Genomic DNA, 19868 nt, shown 5'->3' with positions numbered 1-19868 from the left:
GGGTGGTGGGAACTGAACCGGGGTCCTCCACAAGAACATAAGCGTTCTTAACCACTGAACCACCATCTCTCCAGCCCCATGCTACTTTATCTTTCTGGCACTCATTTTGTCATGAACATTTTTTCGTATCAGTAAATACATATATCACTTTGATAACTAATGGTTGTGTTCTATGCTCATAAACACTTATGAATATTTGAATTGTTCTAGGTTCTTCGTGTTATAAATAATCCCTTTGCTACAGTTCAAATGTTTTTATTTCCTCTAAAATTCACTTGCTAGAAACTTAATCCACAACAAAACAATGGTAAGAGGTGACACCTTTGGGGAATACTTGGATCCTGATGGGTCCACCCTTCTGAAATGGATTAACAGTGCTCTAAAATGGGCTGTGGGAATAGATGGCTCCATCTTGCTTTTCTGCAGGAAACTCTTCAGAAACAGCCAAGCCCCCTGATCCTGAATGAGGATCACCCGGAGTACAACAGATTGGATTTCTGTTCTTTACAAATCACACAATCTCAAGTGTTTTACTACAAGAGCACAAAGCAGACTAAACCAGCCTCTGAAGAACAAGGGGCTGGACAGATGGCTCAGTGGTTAAGGGCATTTGCTGCTCTTGCATAGGACCCAGGTTCAGTTTCCAGCACCCCCATGGTGGCCACTTTCCTCAGGCACCACACACACATACAGCGCTCATACATATACACAAGCGAAATATTCATACAGTTAAAAATAGAAATAATTAAATCTTTAAAAAGAAAGTCTTAAATAACTACAATCTTGCAAAAATATCAGAGGTGGTTTATTAAGAAAAGCAGCAACTGATAAACAATAAATAAAACAAACATTAACATCTCCACTAACCTTAGCTGCCCTGAACCAACTAACAAATAATGTTTACCCTATGAAAAACAAGCCTGTAACAGTAATGGGTTTCTTAACAGTAAGTTTCTATTCCTTTCTCTTTAAATGAAAACTTAGTTTCACATGGCAACCTCATCAGCTGAATGAAATGTTTATGTCCTGGGGACAAATGAAGAAGTGAAAGTTCTAAGTCTCCCATAGCTGAGAAAAGAAAGAGACCTACACACACACACACACACACACACACACACACACACACACACACACACACATATATATCAAGACTCATTACCCACTCTTCTAAGAAACCTAATGTGGCCACGTAAAGGAGACTTCTGTCCTGACATCTGTATTTCCTCCGCTTCAGACTAGACCCCACAATACACATTTAGTGGCTGGGAGCTGGAAGGCCACCACGTATAAGGGGCTGTATCCTTAGAAACTGTAAAGACCTCTCAGCTCCTCGCTGTTTCTCCACGTCAGCTAGTGTGAGGATTTACTGAGTTGTATCCATAAAGCAATCGATAAAACTGAAGCTAATCCATCAAAAAGCAAAGCCCTAATTTGTCCTGTGGAAGAAAGAACTTTGGGTTCTCCTCATTTCAACTCCTTACAGAAATAAAACTAATTAAATAAGTTTCTCGTGGTAAGGAGTGATAAAGCACATGGCATATGTCTTTCTCATGGAATGTAGTAAGACTCTGGGATGGTACTATTTCTAAGACAGTGTGGAATGACCTTGAATAATACATTTTTTGAATAATATATTTAAAACACATAACTATATGTTGCATTTTAGACTGTAATGTACTCTGGTTGTGTGTGGGGGGGGGGGGGTAAAACTGCTGACCACCATTCAATCAGATGAGTGAAGAAGAGGGGAGCAAAGGAGAGGGTTCCACTGACGGCCTCTCTCTCGGGGCTTCCAGACACACCCTCCTTCACTTTTAGGTGGGTAGCTCTTTACAAGCTCTCCCTCTGGCCCAGTGTAACACCTGCCATAGAATCCTCACACACCCACTTCAGGCATTTGTATCTGATAATGTGTCAACCCTCAAAAGTGCTCCCATTTCAGTGGATACAGTGTAAACCCAACTAGCAGACATTCAAGGAAATGTTATCTTTCGAATCAAGTCTATATTGAGGGATTTTAAAACAACAAAGTGATTATCTCCAGTTCAGTGTTTGAACCTGAACATATCACTTGATTTCCCTGGGCCTTTTCCAGTTTATAAAGACGAAGTACTCGGCTATTGTGAGGGCAAAGGAGATGGATTATACTGGAAAGGCCAACACAAGCGAGTTAACAGATACTGCTCATGTAACTCCCACATGTACAGAATGCATCACAGTAACAACGACTGCTCGTTTCACTAGCTCATACTCAAGAGCTCAGGCAGTGCTGCCATGGACACCACCGAACAGCAGAGCCCTCTGCCAGATGAACCACACCTGGAAGACCCCAGCAACTTCCTCCACCAAGAAAAGGCTTTGGCTCAAGGAGCCTGTATCGTTTAAATGTAAATATCCCCCACAGGCTCAAATGTTTAACACTTGGTTCTCAGCCAGTAGTACTGTTTGGGGAAGTAAGGGAAGCTTTTGGTGTGTGTGTGTGGGGGGGGGGGGGGGGACGCAGACGGACAGACTGCTAGAAGTACAGTGCCTAGCAACAGGTCTCTGAGGGTTACAGCCTGGCCTCAGATCCATTTTAAACAGTCTGTTTTCAAGCTCTTATGTCACGTATTGCTTGGTTTCCACGGGACTGTGGTTTAGCTAGTGTGTTGAAATGTATAAAACTGTTCAAAGAGCCTGAATTTCAACTACCACAATTTTTTGTTGTTGTTGTTTTTGTTTGTTTGTTTGTTTTTTCAAGACAGTTTTTCTGTGGCTCTGGCTGTCCTGGAACTCACTCTGTAGACCACGTTCACCTTGAACTCACAGAGATCCCCCTGCCTCTGCCTCCTAAGTGCTGGGATAAAAGGCGTGCACCACTACCGCCCAATGAACTGTAACAATTTTAGTTTTACTTAAAATGAGATGATTTGAAACACTATGTTAAATCTACTTTAAAAAAATCTACATCTGGCCGGGCGGTGGTGGCGCACGCCTTTAATCCCAGCACTCGGGAGGCAGAGCCAGGTAGATCTCTGTGAGTTCGAGGCCAGCCTGGGCTACCGAGTGAGTCCCAGGAAAGGCGCAAAGCTACACAGAGAAACCCTGTCTCGAAAAACCAAAAAAAAAAAAAAAAAAAATCTACATCTGTAAGCCAGTTTTCATTGTCAAGTTCTAGTATAAATGTTGTTTTGATATCAGAAAGGACTTGATAACATGTTGCAAATCATAAAACTTGTCAACCTCTGGCCTTGACTTAGCCTCTTACTTCCAAAACCACTTACTGATGTAGCCACAGCCAGCAGCAACATTTTTAAGGAATTCCTGCAACTGGTGAGGATTAAACCCCTTGGTCCTTATGAAATTCAGTCCTAATGAAGATTTTCAGGACGATATTCAGTCTTAATGTTGTGCACAAATATTTTCTTGATGCATTATGCGATACTTCACTCAACACAAATTCTGGGCAGTGGCGACATCATCTTCTGTGAATTGTACAAGCCCCTCTCTTCTACCTACCATCATAAGTACCACTGGGAATGGCCATAGATACAGTGAGAAAGAAACGGCTTTGTTTCTTTACTGCTTTATAGGAACCTCTCGATTTAGTTGTGCCCTTTAGTGGCACTAAAGAAGCCATGTCCTTAGTGACTTTAACTCATCATCAATCTCTTTACTAAAAGCGTCAAGCTGAGCTGTACCTGTGGCCGAGCTGTTACCTAGCACCAATGTAGGAAACTCAAAATTAGGGAATCTTCTCTCCAATCTTCTTTCAGTGGGTTTTTCCACTTTCTCCACTTTATATGGTTATAGTCAGGTGAGATAAACTGAATTTAGAACTATCCCTTTTCTCAAAGCATGTAATGTTATACCTGCCACACTCTACATACCTCACTTAAATTCACCACCAGTAAATGGTTTTGCTTTTTTGCTATTAACATGCTGCCACATAACTAGCTTTTACAATAGGATCTGTCCAAATCGTAATTTTCAAAAACAATTTTGTTGACAACAGTCTTTTGTTCAACTCCACTATTTTGTCCTTGTGACACAATCCCGACACACATCAAATATGGCAGCATGTATTATATCCAATGACTGTTCAAATTACAGTCTTTGAATACTTACGCCAAGTCCCTACAAGCTGGGTGGACTGACTTACTATTTACCTCAATGGAAAACTAGTCATCCAACCATTCTGCATTGAACCATCTTCCTCCAGCCATCATTTTCTTCTTTGGGGCTTCTCTCCTCCTCCCTCACTCCAGAAGTGCATAGGTGTGGGTGCATGTGTATGTACAAGCATGTAGAAGCCAACGGATGGATGCTCTCCACCTTATTCCTTGAAACAGGGTCTCTCACTGGCCCTTGCACTCACTGGCTGGACCGGCTGGCCAGCAAGTCCTAGAGATCTTATCCTCCTGCCTCCACATGCCCAGCACTGGGATTTCAGGAACATGCTTCCATGCCCGCCTTTCTGTGGGCAAGTGGGTTCAAATTCAGGTCCTCGTGGGCTCTACCAGCCAAGCCTTCTCCCTAGCAGCAGTCATTTCCCTTTGAGACACGGCATAAGCCATGCTAGGATTAAAATGTCATGACACAGAAGGGACTCTATTTACTTTTACCATGAAAATTAATTGATAGGAAAGTAGGAAGCAAGGTTGGTCCTTCGGTATCCCAGCTGCTGATGTAGTGCAAAGGGAAGCCAACTGTAAAGCATGGTGGGCAACGCAGGAAACACAGCTGAGGTATGGAAGCAACCTTAATAAGCAAGTGAGAAGACTACTCTGTCTTCTAAACAACATGCAGTGCCTGTATCTGCAATGGCTGTTTTAAAGCATTGTTGATGATTGCTGTGCTTCACTCTTCAAGTCACCATGAGCACATGTACAGTCTGGTGTTATAACTGGGCTGTCTGTACTTAGAAGATAACACACTGGAAGACTCACATACATACAAGGAGAAGAGCATGAACACATCTGTTCTGTATGACACTGCAACCCAACATTGTCATCGCCAGAGTTCACACTAAAGAACCATGCAATACAGTTACCAAAGCAAAAGGAAAAAGCAGGTGTGTGTGCACGTGCGCGCATACATACACACACACACACACACACACACACACACACACACACACACACACACACACACAAATTCATAATGTCCTAAGTAAGCTTACAATTTTGTGTAGGTTAGCATTCATAGCTATCCGGGGCTACATGTCGCCTGCAGGCTAAGGACTGAACACCTCTGTACTGTGAGTCAAAACAAACTTCACCTCCCTAACGTTCATTCTGCCAAGAATTTTAAACCAGCAAGGAGGAAGCCATTTTATTAAAAATGAAAGGATTATTAAAGCTACAAACTTAACCAAACACTGAATATTGCAAAAGGCATTGATTCAAAACTAAATGCCTTAGTGCATAAAACAAGACGACACATAGGACCGGACAGTTTCCTTTGGTTCAAGAAACATAACTATGCGCTGTGGAATCTCACTGATTTAACTGATTAACGAAAAAGGGAAGTTGGGTCCTCCCCTCCCCCATACTATCTTACTTCTGTCTACATTATCAGTTTCTCGCTGACAGCATGGTGTCACAATAACAAATTATGAAATACAGTAGTTATTTTAAGGGTTTGCTTTATCAGTTAATTTGACATGGTTTAATGTTAGTTTTAAGACTAACTAAGATATATACATATATATATATATATATATATATATATATATATATATATATATATATATATATATTTTAATAAGAAAAGGCTACTGGATTAGCAGCCATGTTGCAAGCCTCACTCCTGCACACCACACAGACTCAAAGAGTATTCACTCTGTCACAGAAGAACGCTCTTCAGACTCACATGTGAACTCTCGATGCTGAAATTTAAAACTCCTGATGCCAAACTTCACAACGTGTAACTGTAGGATCATCATGACTTACTTATGGAAAAGGGACTGCAACTCTTGTGTATTTTTTATGTTAGGTACTACATTTTATGTTAGGACAACAAAAAATGCAAAGCCAACTGAGCACTTCTTACCTTCACAAACTCCAGATAGTCAGTGTTGGTTCTTTCTCCACCAAGTCTAACGGGAACTAAGATAATTACAGCCTTGTCCCTGCCGTCCCCAGAGGTCACAGAGTCAGTCTGTTTATCAATTACATCAGAATTGTAAACTGGGAGAAACAAAGGAAGAAGTATACATTAAGTTTTATAAAGGCAGCTGTACCAACACTCCTACTCCGATCCCACCCCTCCACTGGCTGGTCATCTGGTCGATGCTATCACCAAACTATCAACAAGTTCAAAATGCCATACACATGGCTCCTAGAAATTCAAAAGTAATAAACACATGTCTTGATCTCCCTGAACATACGATCTATCAGGGAAACCGACAATAAAAAGTAAGGACGTAAGGTAAGTCAGAAAGTGTTTGACTTGATTAGATGCCAAACACAGACCAGTGGGGTGGCTAAGCAGGAAGGCGCTTGCCCCTAAAAGCCTGACAAGATGAGTTCCACCCCCAGAACCCACATGGTGGGGGGTGAGAAGCAATTCCTGCACGTTGTCCTCTGACTTCCACACGCTCACAACTCACACATACAATAAATAAATGTTTTAAGAAGTATAAAATGCCAAACACGAAACACTCTTTCCACTATGAGCCCCTGTTGGGTGCCAGGTTTGTAGCTGTCTTTGCTAAACCTGACATACATATTTCTTACTTTTCTAAAGCATTAATTTTATCCTCTTAACAGCTTTCCTGTAAAAACTTAACTTACAGCTTGGGGTGGCTTACTTTATTTCAGGAAGCTTACGCTCTATTTCTATTCCCAATGGCGTTTCAAGGTGACTTCAGATACTGGCCATCAACAGAAGGCCCCAAACCACCATGAGAGGTGACTTATCGGCACACTCGTGGGAAACTTACTTCTAAGGGAAACCCAGAATTTTCTCTCCTCAGATGTATGACCCTCCTGCCCTGGCCTCCCTGGGCCAGAATTATCAGCATGAGTCATCATAACTGGCTTAACCTGACTAACTAAAAAGAAATGTTGGCTCAAGTGTGCCGATGCACTCTCAGAGCTGGCTAATGTTAGATCAAGTGTGTCGATGCACTCTCAGATCTGGTTAATGTTAGATCAAGTGTGTCGATGCACTCTCAGATCTGGCTAATGTTAGATCAAGTGTGTCGATGCACTCTCAGCACTGGCTAATGTTAGATCAAGTGTGCCGATGCACTCTCAGAGCTGGCTAATGTTAGATCAAGTGTGTCGATGCACTCTCAGCACTGGCTAATGTTAGATCAAGTGTGTCGATGCACTCTCAGCACTGGCTAATGTTAGATCAAGTGTGTCGATGCACTCTCAGCACTGGCTAATGTTAGATCAAGTGTGTCGATGCACTCTCAGAGGTGGCTAATGTTAGATCAAGTGTGTCAATGCACTCTCAGCGCTGGCTAATGTTAGATCAAGTGTGTCGATGCACTCTCAGTGCTGGCTAATGTTAGATCAAGTGTGTCGATGCACTCTCAGCACTGGCTAATGTTAGATCAAGTGTGTCGATGCACTCTCAGATCTGGCTAATGTTAGATCAAGTGTGTCGATGCACTCTCAGCACTGGCTAATGTTAGATCAAGTGTGTCGATGCACTCTCAGCACTGGCTAATGTTAGATCAAGTGTGTCGATGCACTCTCAGATCTGGCTAATGTTAGATCAAGTGTGTCGATGCACTCTCAGCACTGGCTAATGTTAGATCAAGTGTGTCGATGCACTCTCAGATCTGGCTAATGTTAGATCAAGTGTGTCGATGCACTCTCAGCACTGGCTAATGTTAGATCAAGTGTGTCGATGCACTCTCAGCACTGGCTAATGTTAGATCAAGTGTGTCGATGCACTCTCAGAGGTGGCTAATGTTAGATCAAGTGTGTCAATGCACTCTCAGCGCTGGCTAATGTTAGATCAAGTGTGTCGATGCACTCTCAGTGCTGGCTAATGTTAGATCAAGTGTGTCGATGCACTCTCAGATCTGGCTAATGTTAGATCAAGTGTGTCGATGCACTCTCAGAGGTGGCTAATGTTAGATCAAGTGTGTCGATGCACTCTCAGCACTGGCTAATGTTAGATCAAGTGTGTCGATGCACTCTCAGCACTGGCTAATGTTAGATCAAGTGTGTCGATGCACTCTCAGATCTGGCTAATGTTAGATCAAGTGTGTCGATGCACTCTCAGCACTGGCTAATGTTAGATCAAGTGTGTCGATGCACTCTCAGATCTGGCTAATGTTAGATCAAGTGTGTCGATGCACTCTCAGCACTGGCTAATGTTAGATCAAGTGTGTCGATGCACTCTCAGCACTGACTAATGTTAGATCAAGTGTGTCGATGCACTCTCAGTGCTGGCTAATGTTAGATCAAGTGTGTCGATGCACTCTCAGATCTGGCTAATGTTAGATCAAGTGTGTCAATGCACTCTCAGCGCTGGCTAATGTTAGATCAAGTGTGTCGATGCACTCTCAGATCTGGCTAATGTTAGATCAAGTGTGTCGATGCACTCTCAGCACTGGCTAATGTTAGATCAAGTGTGTCAACGCCCTCAGCGCTGGCTGCAGGGTGACGGGGTAGACTGAAGTAGCATTATAAATTCAAGACCAGCCCAGGCTACATAGTAAAATCCTGTCTCAGTCGGGGAAAAAGATAGCAAAACAATCATTTTAAATGCTCAAATTTCCTTGGAGAATATATTTTATTTAATAATTAATGGCATTTATTCAGAAAAAAATCCTAAATTCCAGTTACATGAAGGATGCTATGTAGGAATAAGAATGGATTAGCCATGACTGACTGCCATCTTCATAACCACTCACAGTATAAACCAGGAAGAGATGAGCTCCTCATACATGAGGGTCTGAGCCAACACAATACACAACTACAATTCCACACGCTCCGTACCTGTACAGTCCTGCGCAACGTAAATAGTTATTCCTTGTAAGTCAGGATGCCTTGCTTCTTCTACTGCTTTTCTAGGAAGATAATAAACATCCTTAAAATCCTAACTAAAATTTCCTGACAGCACCTACAAATTTAGTTTAAAAAGGAAAACCGTCCATTGCTTCCCCGCCATTCCTATGTAACCTGTATGTCTGCTATCAAAGTTATCATCTGAGTGGGGTCAGGAATCAGCTGCATTTTCCAAAGCCGAACATCACACCGAATTACCCGAAGACTCTAAACGAAGTTACAAAACGTACCTCCAGAATCCTTGGCTATAAAACTTGTCTCCCAGCCCTAAGAGGACTTCCTTTCTTCATCAGCTCCCTGGCTACACAGAATGCTTTCTAAGCAGTGAGTCACGTGTATTCAAGGTGTGCTGCACAGTAAGACTTCAGTACAAATAATGTGTTATTGTGCTTGTCCACAACTACATTTGTCCAAGTTCTTTTTTTTTTTTCTTTAAACAACAGTTTGGCTTATTCACACCATTCAGAAATCAGTATGAGGGGCTAGAATGTAGCTCAGGGTTAGAGCACTTGCATAGCGTCCTGAGACCTGGGTTTGATACCTAGCACCACAGGGCAGGGAAGGAAGAAGAAACAACTATTTGACCTGAGCAAATGAATTTCCTAATTTAAAGTGTTGGGATTTTGTAAGCAAAACTGCAAACTGGAAAGCACTTCTGAACAAGAGTGTTTCCAAAGGCATGTGTTGTGGCAAAAACCCAACATCTGCAAAAAAGGAGTTACACAGATGTGGCAAATAAAATATTTTATCTGCCAATATCCTTATTTCTACTTAACTTTAAATGTTCCACTATGTATGTTCCTGTATATTAGTATAAAAGAAACACCAGGTAATTATGGCCAAATATAACCTGTAGCCTCTATTTTTATACTGTAAGCTAAGAATGATTTTGACAATTTCAAATACTGAAAGAGAAAGAAAGATGGAAAACAGAAACGTAAGGTCTGTAAAGCCCCCAATATTTACCTTTAGCCACTACAGGAGAACATGCAGAGCCTGGGGACACCTTAAAGGTTGGAAACTATGCTTTTGTGATTATGCTTTTATAAATGTTTGCTTCACTGTTTATCATTCATATGAATTTGAAATGTGCATGGAAATGCTGAAACAATTTTAGCTCTTGACATCTCATTAGATATCAGTAAACTGGTTACATTACAAAATAATAATAATAATAATAACATGGTCTGCCTCTAGGTTGAAAGAGATGGTAGCTTTTAGAACATATAACAATATAATCTAATGAGAACCTACTTAGAATGAGATCCTGTGTATCAGTACCTATAAGCAAGAGAGAAAACTCTGTCTGTAGTAATGCAACTGTAGTCCCCAAGTCTTGACTCCCCACTAGCAAATGATAGCAGAAGACTCTCATGTAGCTGTGTACAGCTCCAGCTGTACACACTCACTGTCAAAGTTGGTATTTCTAAGCACAAGATCGAGGGGTTGAAAACAATGATACCTTAAAATGTGAGCAACCACTGCTGGTCCATACCAATCTCCAGCCTTTTTCCCAGACTTCTTCCCAAACTCTATCAGTCGATGTAAGCCGAAGACAGCCACAGGGGAATCTCCAAACCAAGAGATGATTTTCCTGTGATAAATCTCATTCCGCACTGCATGGTCATCAGAATGCTTCCCGGTTGTTTCCTTCAGAGAAACTGCTGGAGTTCTGAGTTCTCTTTCCCCTGAAAGTGATGCTTCAAACGATGCAGTAAACTTTTTGACAGTGTTGGAAGTCCATGAGTCAGAGTCTGAATTCTCTACATGCAGTGCATCAGGCCAGGTCCAAGCTATAGCAATATATACATATCAAAAAAAATATATATATATATATATACACACACATACATAACAACACACACAACACATATTCCTAAACATGTAAGTATGTAAATATAACCTGTTTGTTACATATAGTGTTACTTGTATGTATATGATTTCAGGGCTGACCACTTGGTAAAAGTTGCTTTGAAAGAGGGAAAAAGAATGTATGCCAGGCACAGAGGTGTAAAATTTAATCACAGAACTTGGGAGGCTGAGGAAGGCTGACTTCTGTAAGTTCAAGTCAGCCTGATATACACAGTGAGACTATGTTTCAAAAAAAAAAAAGAAAAAAAAGGAAAGAAGGAAGAAAGGAAGGAAGGGAGGGAGAGAGGGAGGGGAAGAGAAAGAGGGAAAGGAGGGAGGAAGGAAGGAACGAAGGAGAGGACAGGAGGGGAGGGAAGGGGAGGGAGAGGGGGAGGGGAGGGAGGAGGGGGGAGGGAGGAAGGAAGGAATGAAGGAGAGGACAGGAGGGAAGGGAAGGGGAGAGGGGAGAGGAGGGAGGAAGGAAGGAAGAAAGGAAGGAAGGAAGGAAGGAAGGAAGGAAGGAAGGAAGGAAGGAAGGAAGGAAGGAAGACAAACAGTAAGCTAAGCACAGTAACCCCAGGGCTTGCTAGGCTGAAGCAGGAAAACTGGGCATTTGAGATCAGCCTAGCCTACACAGGGAACCTGCCCCGAGAAAAAAACAAAACCAGTGGGATGAGGGATACTTGGTGTCTGTATAACATGCTCAAAGCCCTGGAATCCATCCCCAGTACTGAGGAAAAACTAAAAAGACAGAGGAAACACTGGAGGAAAGAGGAAGAACAAAGAATGGGGGAGGGGGTGGCAGTGCTCAGGAGGCCGCAGAGGAGGACCATGACTAAAATTTTTCTTTTTCTTCAAGATAGTCTTCTGGTCCCTTCCTTCGGCATCCCATGATGGTTTGTTAGAGAGTAACAGTTTTCTAGTAAATGAGAAGCTAGTGACTAAATCCAGGAAAGCTGTTAAGACACAGCAACTGGAACCATTATCTTACTGTTTCTAATACTGCAGCAGTCTTCAAACATTATTTGTAAGTTAATGAAACAAATCATTTTGAGTTTAGATGAAGTCACAGGTTCAGAGACCTGCTCAGGAATAAACATTTGCACCCCTGCTCATGAGTACACAGGACCACAAACAAATCACGCCCCCAAAATCTGCTCTAAACTGAGTCTTAACTCAGTTGTGTTTAGGGATAGATCACATTTCTGGCATATAAACAAGGCCCTGAGTTTAATCTCCAACGTGTCTAAGTTTTAAATATTAAAAAAGTGACTTTTTCTTTGTATTAGTCACACTACTCACAAACTTTTGCTAAATAACTTCAATCATCTCTACAGAAAAGTTACTAGTGCAGGGATATTGTCTAACACTTTAAAGAAATCTGGTATTTAGTAGTGTCTAGAGATAATAGCCTAAAATAGTAAAACAAAACCCGCTTACAAATGTATACATTATAAAAAAACTGACTGATAGGAAAATGACATTAGAAATAAATACAAGTAAGTTGTCAATAATCAAAGTTGTCAATGTCAAAGAACATCAGTGAGATGTCTGAGGGTTTAAGAGTCTAAGTTCTGGGGCTGGAGAGATGGGTCAGGAGTTAAGAGTGCTGGGTGCTCCTGCCGAGAAACTGGGTTCAGTCTCCAGCACCCATGTTGGACAGCTCATAAGTGCCTACAACTCCAGCTCCAAGGGATCTGACATCTTCTGGCCTCCACATAGACACACACACACACACACACACACACACACACACACACACACATTTATTTATTTTAATAAGTCTTTTTGTAAACGCTACACATAATGTTCTTGTTTGGGAGGCATCCAGGCAGTGGGACCGGGTCCTGTGCTCATTGCATGAGTTGGCTGTTTGAAACCTGGGGCTTATGCAGGGTCGCTTGGCTCGGCCTGGGAGGAGGGGACTGGACCTGCCTGGACTGAGTCTACCAGGTTGATCTCAGTCCTCAGGGGAGGCTTTGCCCTGGAGGAGGTGGGAATGGGGGGTGGGCTGGGGGGAAGGGGAGAGAGGTGGGAGAGGGGAGAACAAGGGAATCCGTGGCTGATATGTAGAACCGAATTGTATTATAAAATAAAATTTAAAAAAAAAGAATATGCCTAAATTTTAATATAAAAAATTACAGCCAGGTGTGGTGGCATATGCCCAGCACTTGAGAGACAGAGGCAGGTGGATCTCTGTGAGTTCAAGGCCGGCCTAGAATACATAGTGAGTTCCAGGCCAGTCAGGGCTACATAGTGAGACCCTGTCTCAAAAAGTAATAATAATAAGTTAAAATAATATAGAGAATTATAGATTACTTATAAAGATAAAATTTTCAAAATACTACTGACACATACAGAGAAAATAAACCAGAGTAAAAATTCTTCTGCTCGGGACTTAATGAGCTGGAAACACTCCAGAGAATTCAACTAGAACAATAAAATGTGAAATAAATTCACAGTGGTGACAAGATTGCCATGTTGAATCTGCAGTTCTGAAAGGAGAGTCAGGAACGTGTGTGTAAGATACTCAGCTCAGCTCAACACAAATGTAATAGAATTAGCCTCATCAAGGTGTATGCTCTATACAAGCTGATGCTCAAAGTGAAAACAGCACTTTACCTCTACCAAGGAAATGCAGTATGAGGCCTTGAGCCAACAGCATCTGGCCGGTCCTCAGTGTACAGCCCCAGCCACAGTCTGTTGTGAAGGCTGATGCTTCTATTTGAGGAAATTCTTCCCGGTAGGTCAGCCAAATTCTAGAAATAAAATCCTTACGGAATTCTTCCACATTTCCTGCAATTACATGATCTTCAATGGTACATCCTGATCTTGCAGGCAACATCTTGTTTTCATCTACAAAATTTTTAAAAATGTAAGTTACATAATATAAAGACAGGTGAAGAAGTATGCATGATGGCAATATCATTCCTGTTTTGTTATAAATCATGTCACAATCTTTTGATCTTTTTTTCTGTTTATTTAAAAGGAATGTATGTTTACAATGTCTAGTCAAATGAGAATGAACCTGAGGTGGTTCATACACGGGGGAAAGCAAGACAAAGATTCACAGTAATGCTGCTGTTAACAGTGAACAGCTTGCACCCACATAAAACCACTTCTTGGATGAGAGGGTAATGTAAAACATCTTTTCTTTCTACCTCCATTGGACCAGGACACATACATTAGAGCTCTTTGAAATGTGACTCGCAGCTGGGCGGTGGTGGCACACTCCTTTAATCCCAGCACTCGGGAGGCAGAGCCAGGTGGATCTCTGTGAGTTTGAGGCAAGCCTGGTCTACAGAGCAAGATCCAGGACAGGCACCAAACCTACACAGAGAAAACCCTGTCTCGAAAAACCAAAAAAAAAAAAGGAATGTGACTTGCAAATAACATGTCATGATTTGTCAATATGTAAAAATGTGTATAATCACATTGTATTGTCATGAATATTTACACTGAAATTATAAAGTCAAACTAATAAGCTATGGAGTAAGAATATAAAATTCTTAAAACAGAAATGTCCTTTTATGTTCACATATAATTTTTCAGAATTTGTTGCCACCCACACATATCATTTTAAAAGCCTTTATAGGCTGATTCTCTCTAGCACAACTACTATGAAAAAGCCACTGTTTGCCCAATAATTTACAAAACACTATTCTCGAAATGAAGTACCATTCCTCAATTATTCCCAAAGAAACCACCTCACCTTTCACCTGCAGCTGGAGACACTGTTTAGCATTAGTAGATTCTGCTAAGTATTAGTGTTGGCTGACTTGGATGTGTGCAAGCTACAAATCTCAATTCCAAGTTCAATATCCAAAGCCCTTCTGTAGGATGTTAAAGGCTGAGAGTTTTACAGTGCACTTTCTCTTCATTCTTCCTTCACCCATCCCTTTCCTTCAGCTCATTCTGAAAAATGTCCATCACTCTAACTTCATATATACCCAGCAGATGCTAATAAACAGATGAATGCCAAGCCTCTGTTGACATGACTTTCTCTCAATATTATATAGAACTTGAAGTTAGTTACAAATAAAAGTGCCTGGAAATTAAACATGGCACTACAATATGTCTAAATATGCCCCTTTTGACGTTCAAATTTGTTTTAAATGTGATACAGTAGTTCCCGACTCTCATGCCTCATCCTGCAAACACATATCTAAGAAGCCACTCACTTCTCACCCTCTTCAGACCTAGTCAACACCGAATACCATGGAGAAACTGTCAGTACTAAACGAACTTTGTCCCAGTGGCTTTAAGAAGAATGAGGAATGCTTCAAAAAACAAAAAACAAAAAAAACCACACAATAAAAGGTGAGGGAAGGGGGCAAACAAATAAAATGACATTGCTAATAATGCTGGAGGCTTAGTCAGGCTGATTATACAATACTAAGAAATACTGCCTGTAATGTTTTCAAACACACCAGGCAGACAATGAGGCAGCCCCATGAAAGGATGGAAGACAAGAAGGAAAAGGTCCCTTTGCCATTTCATGCCTAAGTGCCCTGAATTAAAGGGACGAAGCAAAGTTTTAAAGGAGAAAAAATGCTCAGCACCTTTGGCCTTGACATGGAAACAAATGGCAAACAATAGACTTCCCATGTGCTATGCTTCATGCACAGATGTGTGTGTGTGCTGACCTTACACATGAACATGAGTTACGACACTGATTCAAAGAATAATCTAATTGGAGGGGCTTTCTGGAGGGGACAGTCATGGAGGACAACATACAATAAGGACGGGTTAGCCAATTGGAACAGAAAGAAGGCATTTGAGATGAAGGGAACGAAAGGTTGGTGGATGCTGGAGTCAACTATACATCCTAAAGACCTCTAGCATGTCTTTTCTCAGGCTGAGTGGTGTTTGCTAACCTGTTTCTGAGGATAAAGATGTGTTGAGCTACTGAACTAGTTGGACAACCAGTCTGGAGCTTGGTAAGCGGAACACTGGCCTTCTCATCGGCTGGCGAGCTGTTCAGATGACCAAAGATCACCCTACAGACAATGGACTCTCAACTGAATCTTGCCAGAAGGTGCTCTTCTATGAAAAATATTTTACAATTCCCATATTGTTACCTGAAATAAAATAGATTCTGAAATGCAAAAAAGAAAGAAAGAAAGAAAAAAGAAATACCAAGAACTACAAAACCTACATAAATAGACGGAGACTGACCAATGCACTCGTCAATGACCAGAAGGCCATTCCACTGGGCATACAACACGATTTAAGAAGAAAGCGGAAGGGGGATTATGTGGGGGAAGAAATCCAGAGGGAGAGGATTGGGGGAACAAGAGAGCGAGTGGGACAATGTGCCCTAAAGGCAGTGGGAGGATGAAGTCACCAACAAGAGGGGAAAACGATATGGGGAAAGGAAGGTGTGGAGGAAAGTTCTGGAAAGAGTCTGCACCTACAAAGCCTGATTGACTCCCATGAATTTCAATATTGTAGAGAAGTGGAATGTGACTAATGGGCCTTGGGAAGTCGCCAAGGTGACCGTTTCCTTCCTTTGTTATCATACACTAAAGTTACCACACATCTTAACAAAGAACACAAGCATATCAACTCAAGTAATATTTAGTACCTATGCAGAATCAAAGTCCAAAATATGAGGGCTGTAGTGAAAGAAGATATGATCCTTACCCTCAAGGAATGGACAAGGACCAAACCATATAGTAACACATGTCATACAGAGTGTAGGTGATTAACATGTTAAAACAGTTTAATCTGGAAATAACAAAAAGTTTAGCAATGAAATTCTTCAAAGATTTTTTTAATGCTTTACATGTTTATCACTTACCTTCATATTTAAAATGATAACATTTTCCAAGTAATAGAACAGGTGAATTTCTACTAAAATATGTCTTTGTTTTCAACACCCAACCTGCATGGAGAGAAAGAAGGCTCTGGTGTTAAGATTTCAAGGTAAAAGTCCTGCAGTGTTTCTCTCCTCTTACTTAACTTCAAGTCATGATTATCACTATGAATATGCATTTTTAGAAGTCACAAAATATTTAGACAGTGAACTAATGAACCAAAATTAGAGGCTATTTCTGCTAGTTTTAATAAATTTCAGTCTTTTAACCATAACCTACCACTTAAAAAACAGAGTAAAGAAGAAAAAGTGATTTTGATTTACTCTGGCAGGTCCCAATGCTCTTCTAGAACAAACAGAAAAGGTAGGAACTCCCGCTTCCCTCACACAGTCTCTGTTCCTCAAGTAAGCAAAGATTATCTACTTTCTGAGTTGTCTTCCATCTCAGACATTTCACAGGTGGGAAGTACTTGACAACCCCTGGAGAGAAACTTAAGGAAGCACATAGTAGGCTAACACGCCTGGTAAAATCGGTCTCTGATGTAACCGTCTAGGTGTCCACAAGGCGTTTAGACATCCTCATCTGACCTCTCAATCTCCCGTCCTAAGCTCCAACTGAAGTCACAAACTCTAATTCTCAGGCTTCCTCCTTCTCATCTGGCAACAGTGGAAGAACAGTATTCTCTTTGGTGTCCACAATGGCATTAACCACTCTGAATCTCCCACGGAAAGCAGTGGTCCTCTACAGTGATGAACACTGACGAGTGTGTGAAACCCCTGACTGCTAAGGATTAGGCTTGAACATGCCACAGTGGCACATGCCAATAACTCCTGGACTCGGGAGACTGAGGCAGGAGAATCACAAACTTGAGGCCATCTTGGTCTACACAGAGAGAATCTCTCTAGAAAGAAAGCAGAAGGGCTGGTTTTCTAAACATAAGGGCATGCATAGACAGAATGAAAGTTGACAGATGTGGGTCTAATGCACTATCTGCCTTTACATTTAACAGTTGTTAACAAAAGTTTAAGACTAGTGGTCTTTATGGGATTGTTCCCTAAAGGACTTTATACAAATAAAGAAAAATATGTATTTAAAGTCATGATTATGCAGGAAAGGCTCTGAGCTCAGCAAGAAGACAGAACAGAAATCAGACAAACTAATCAGCCTTCACTGGACTTCACTTGGATTACCATGAGGTGTCAAAAATAGTTTCCCTGCTCACAGTCTTTCCCCATTCTGAAAATGTCACCTATCACTGCCAAATGAAACTCCCAGTGGCTCAGCCTTAACTAGATAAATCTTCTGCTCAAAAGCATCCTACTGGACCAGTGAGATGGCCCAGTGACCTGAGTTCAAGCCCAGAACCCACATGGTGAAAGGAGAAGACCAACTCCCACATCTGTCCTCTGATTTCCACATTTGCACCATCACACACACACACACACACACACACACACACACACACACACACACACACACAAATGAAAAAATAAAATAGTGGCTAGAGAAACAGCTCAGAGATTAAGAGTGCTTGCTGTTCTTCCGGAGGGCCCAAGTTCAGTTTCCTGATCCCATGTGAGGAGGCTCTCAACTGCCTGTTACCCCAACTCCAGGGAACTGACTGCCCTCTTCTGACCTTCACGTGCACAGAACCACACTCAGACACACATGCATACACACAATTTAAAATACAAAACAAGTTAAAATAGATAAAATTTTAAAAACATCCTATCACTTAACAGACTTAGCATGCATGAACTTCTTCGTCTCACTTAAGATTGTGCACAGCGTGGTGCAACTCAGAACCCTATTTCCACCTCTACTGGGCTACATTTCTGGACTCATGCTATCATCTGACAAAAGCGTCTCCCAGAATGTCAATCTATCGACATTCTATTCCTTTCAGAGTGGCCTTTGTAGATATTTTCCCCCTTCCCCACCTAAATCTGGTTCTCTTCTCCTAACTCTAATGGGGTATGGATAGTTATCAGTTTTCTGCACACCAGGAACTAGACTACACTTTCCATATATAGTATTTTTTTAAATATTAGTTCAAAGTCCCAAAACAACAACCATCTTTTCTCCCAAAAAGCAACAGGTTTCTGAGAACTCAGTAAAAACAAGCTCAAATTAAAACAAAACAAAACAAAAACAAAAAAACAAAAAAAATACACTTTTAAAGAGAAATGTCTTACTTTCTTCCTGTGGTTTATTCTCTACCTACGTCTTCTGACCAACCACCCTTCAGTTTTTCCTCAGAAAAGGAAGTGAAAGTGATCTGGGACATTGAGTTCACATTTAACAAGAACTTGGGGTCATGGTGCTTTACAGTTACATTATCAATCATGGGATACACATTCCCTGTTGCTCTTCTATTTCCTGTGCAGACCCAAGCAGGGGCTGATACCTCATGATAGACTGACTTGCTCTATACTAGGTAATAAGAGGGTTCTGTGCTTCTCAAAAAGGCATTTTCTCTTTTTCCACAGGCACATGGGAGCTTGAACAGATCAACATATCAAAAGGTTAACATATACATTGTACTTTTCTTTTAACTATTTAGTTAACATTTTCCGTTTATTGTTATAAATGCATTCAATAAATGAAACTCCTTACTTATCTCTGCTCTAGCTTCCTGATACTAAATCAGGGTACTATGGGGCAGACAGAAAAACCTGAAGGATATAAAAAACATAGAGCCATGGGGAAGAGGAGGGCCTTGGAGGAGAAGTAATTAACACTCATGATGTTTGAAAAAGCCATATGGAAGTCTAAAATTTATAAATTTCCTTAACACACACACACACACACACACACACACACACACACACACACACACACACGAGGGGGGGAGACAGAGACAGAGACAGAGTGTGTGTGTTTAATTGGAGTTACCCTACAAAGAGATAATGCTCCTCACACCAGGTGGAGCAGCCTGCACAATACTTCACAAGGTCACAGCAGTCACTGTTCCAGCATGGATGGGAAAGGGGCTCACAAGTCCCCACCCCTAGCTAAGGAGTTAGGGCTGCTAGGCAAGGGGGTTTTCTTTGGGGTTGTGGTGCCTGGTAGCTGACCATGCTCCGGTGTATGGCCCCATGTGTACATATATGGGCAGCACAGCACTAGCTGGACTTAGTGGATTATTTTAAAAAATAATAATTGGGGGGGGATAGAGAGATGC

General features: G+C 41.5%; 1 protein-coding gene across 1 annotated transcript in view; it reads right to left on the bottom strand.

Moving 5' to 3' along the window:
* The window catches only part of Atg4c (autophagy related 4C cysteine peptidase), a 79801-nt gene that overhangs the window by 30425 nt on the left and 29508 nt on the right, over positions 1-19868 (bottom strand). The window contains exons 2-6 of the mRNA XM_059255842.1: positions 16669-16752; positions 13488-13721; positions 10477-10807; positions 8946-9016; positions 6034-6170 (exon numbers count right to left, since the gene is read on the bottom strand). Of these exons, the coding sequence (XP_059111825.1) occupies positions 6034-6170; positions 8946-9016; positions 10477-10807; positions 13488-13721; positions 16669-16752 (857 nt within the window). The remainder of the gene's footprint in view (positions 1-6033; positions 6171-8945; positions 9017-10476; positions 10808-13487; positions 13722-16668; positions 16753-19868) is intronic.

Source organism: Peromyscus eremicus, chromosome 2, assembly GCF_949786415.1.
Source record: "Peromyscus eremicus chromosome 2, PerEre_H2_v1, whole genome shotgun sequence".
Taxonomy (NCBI): Eukaryota; Metazoa; Chordata; class Mammalia; order Rodentia; family Cricetidae; genus Peromyscus; species Peromyscus eremicus.
The sequence above is the reverse complement of the archived record's forward strand: the minus strand, read 5'-3'. Positions and strand labels throughout refer to the sequence as shown.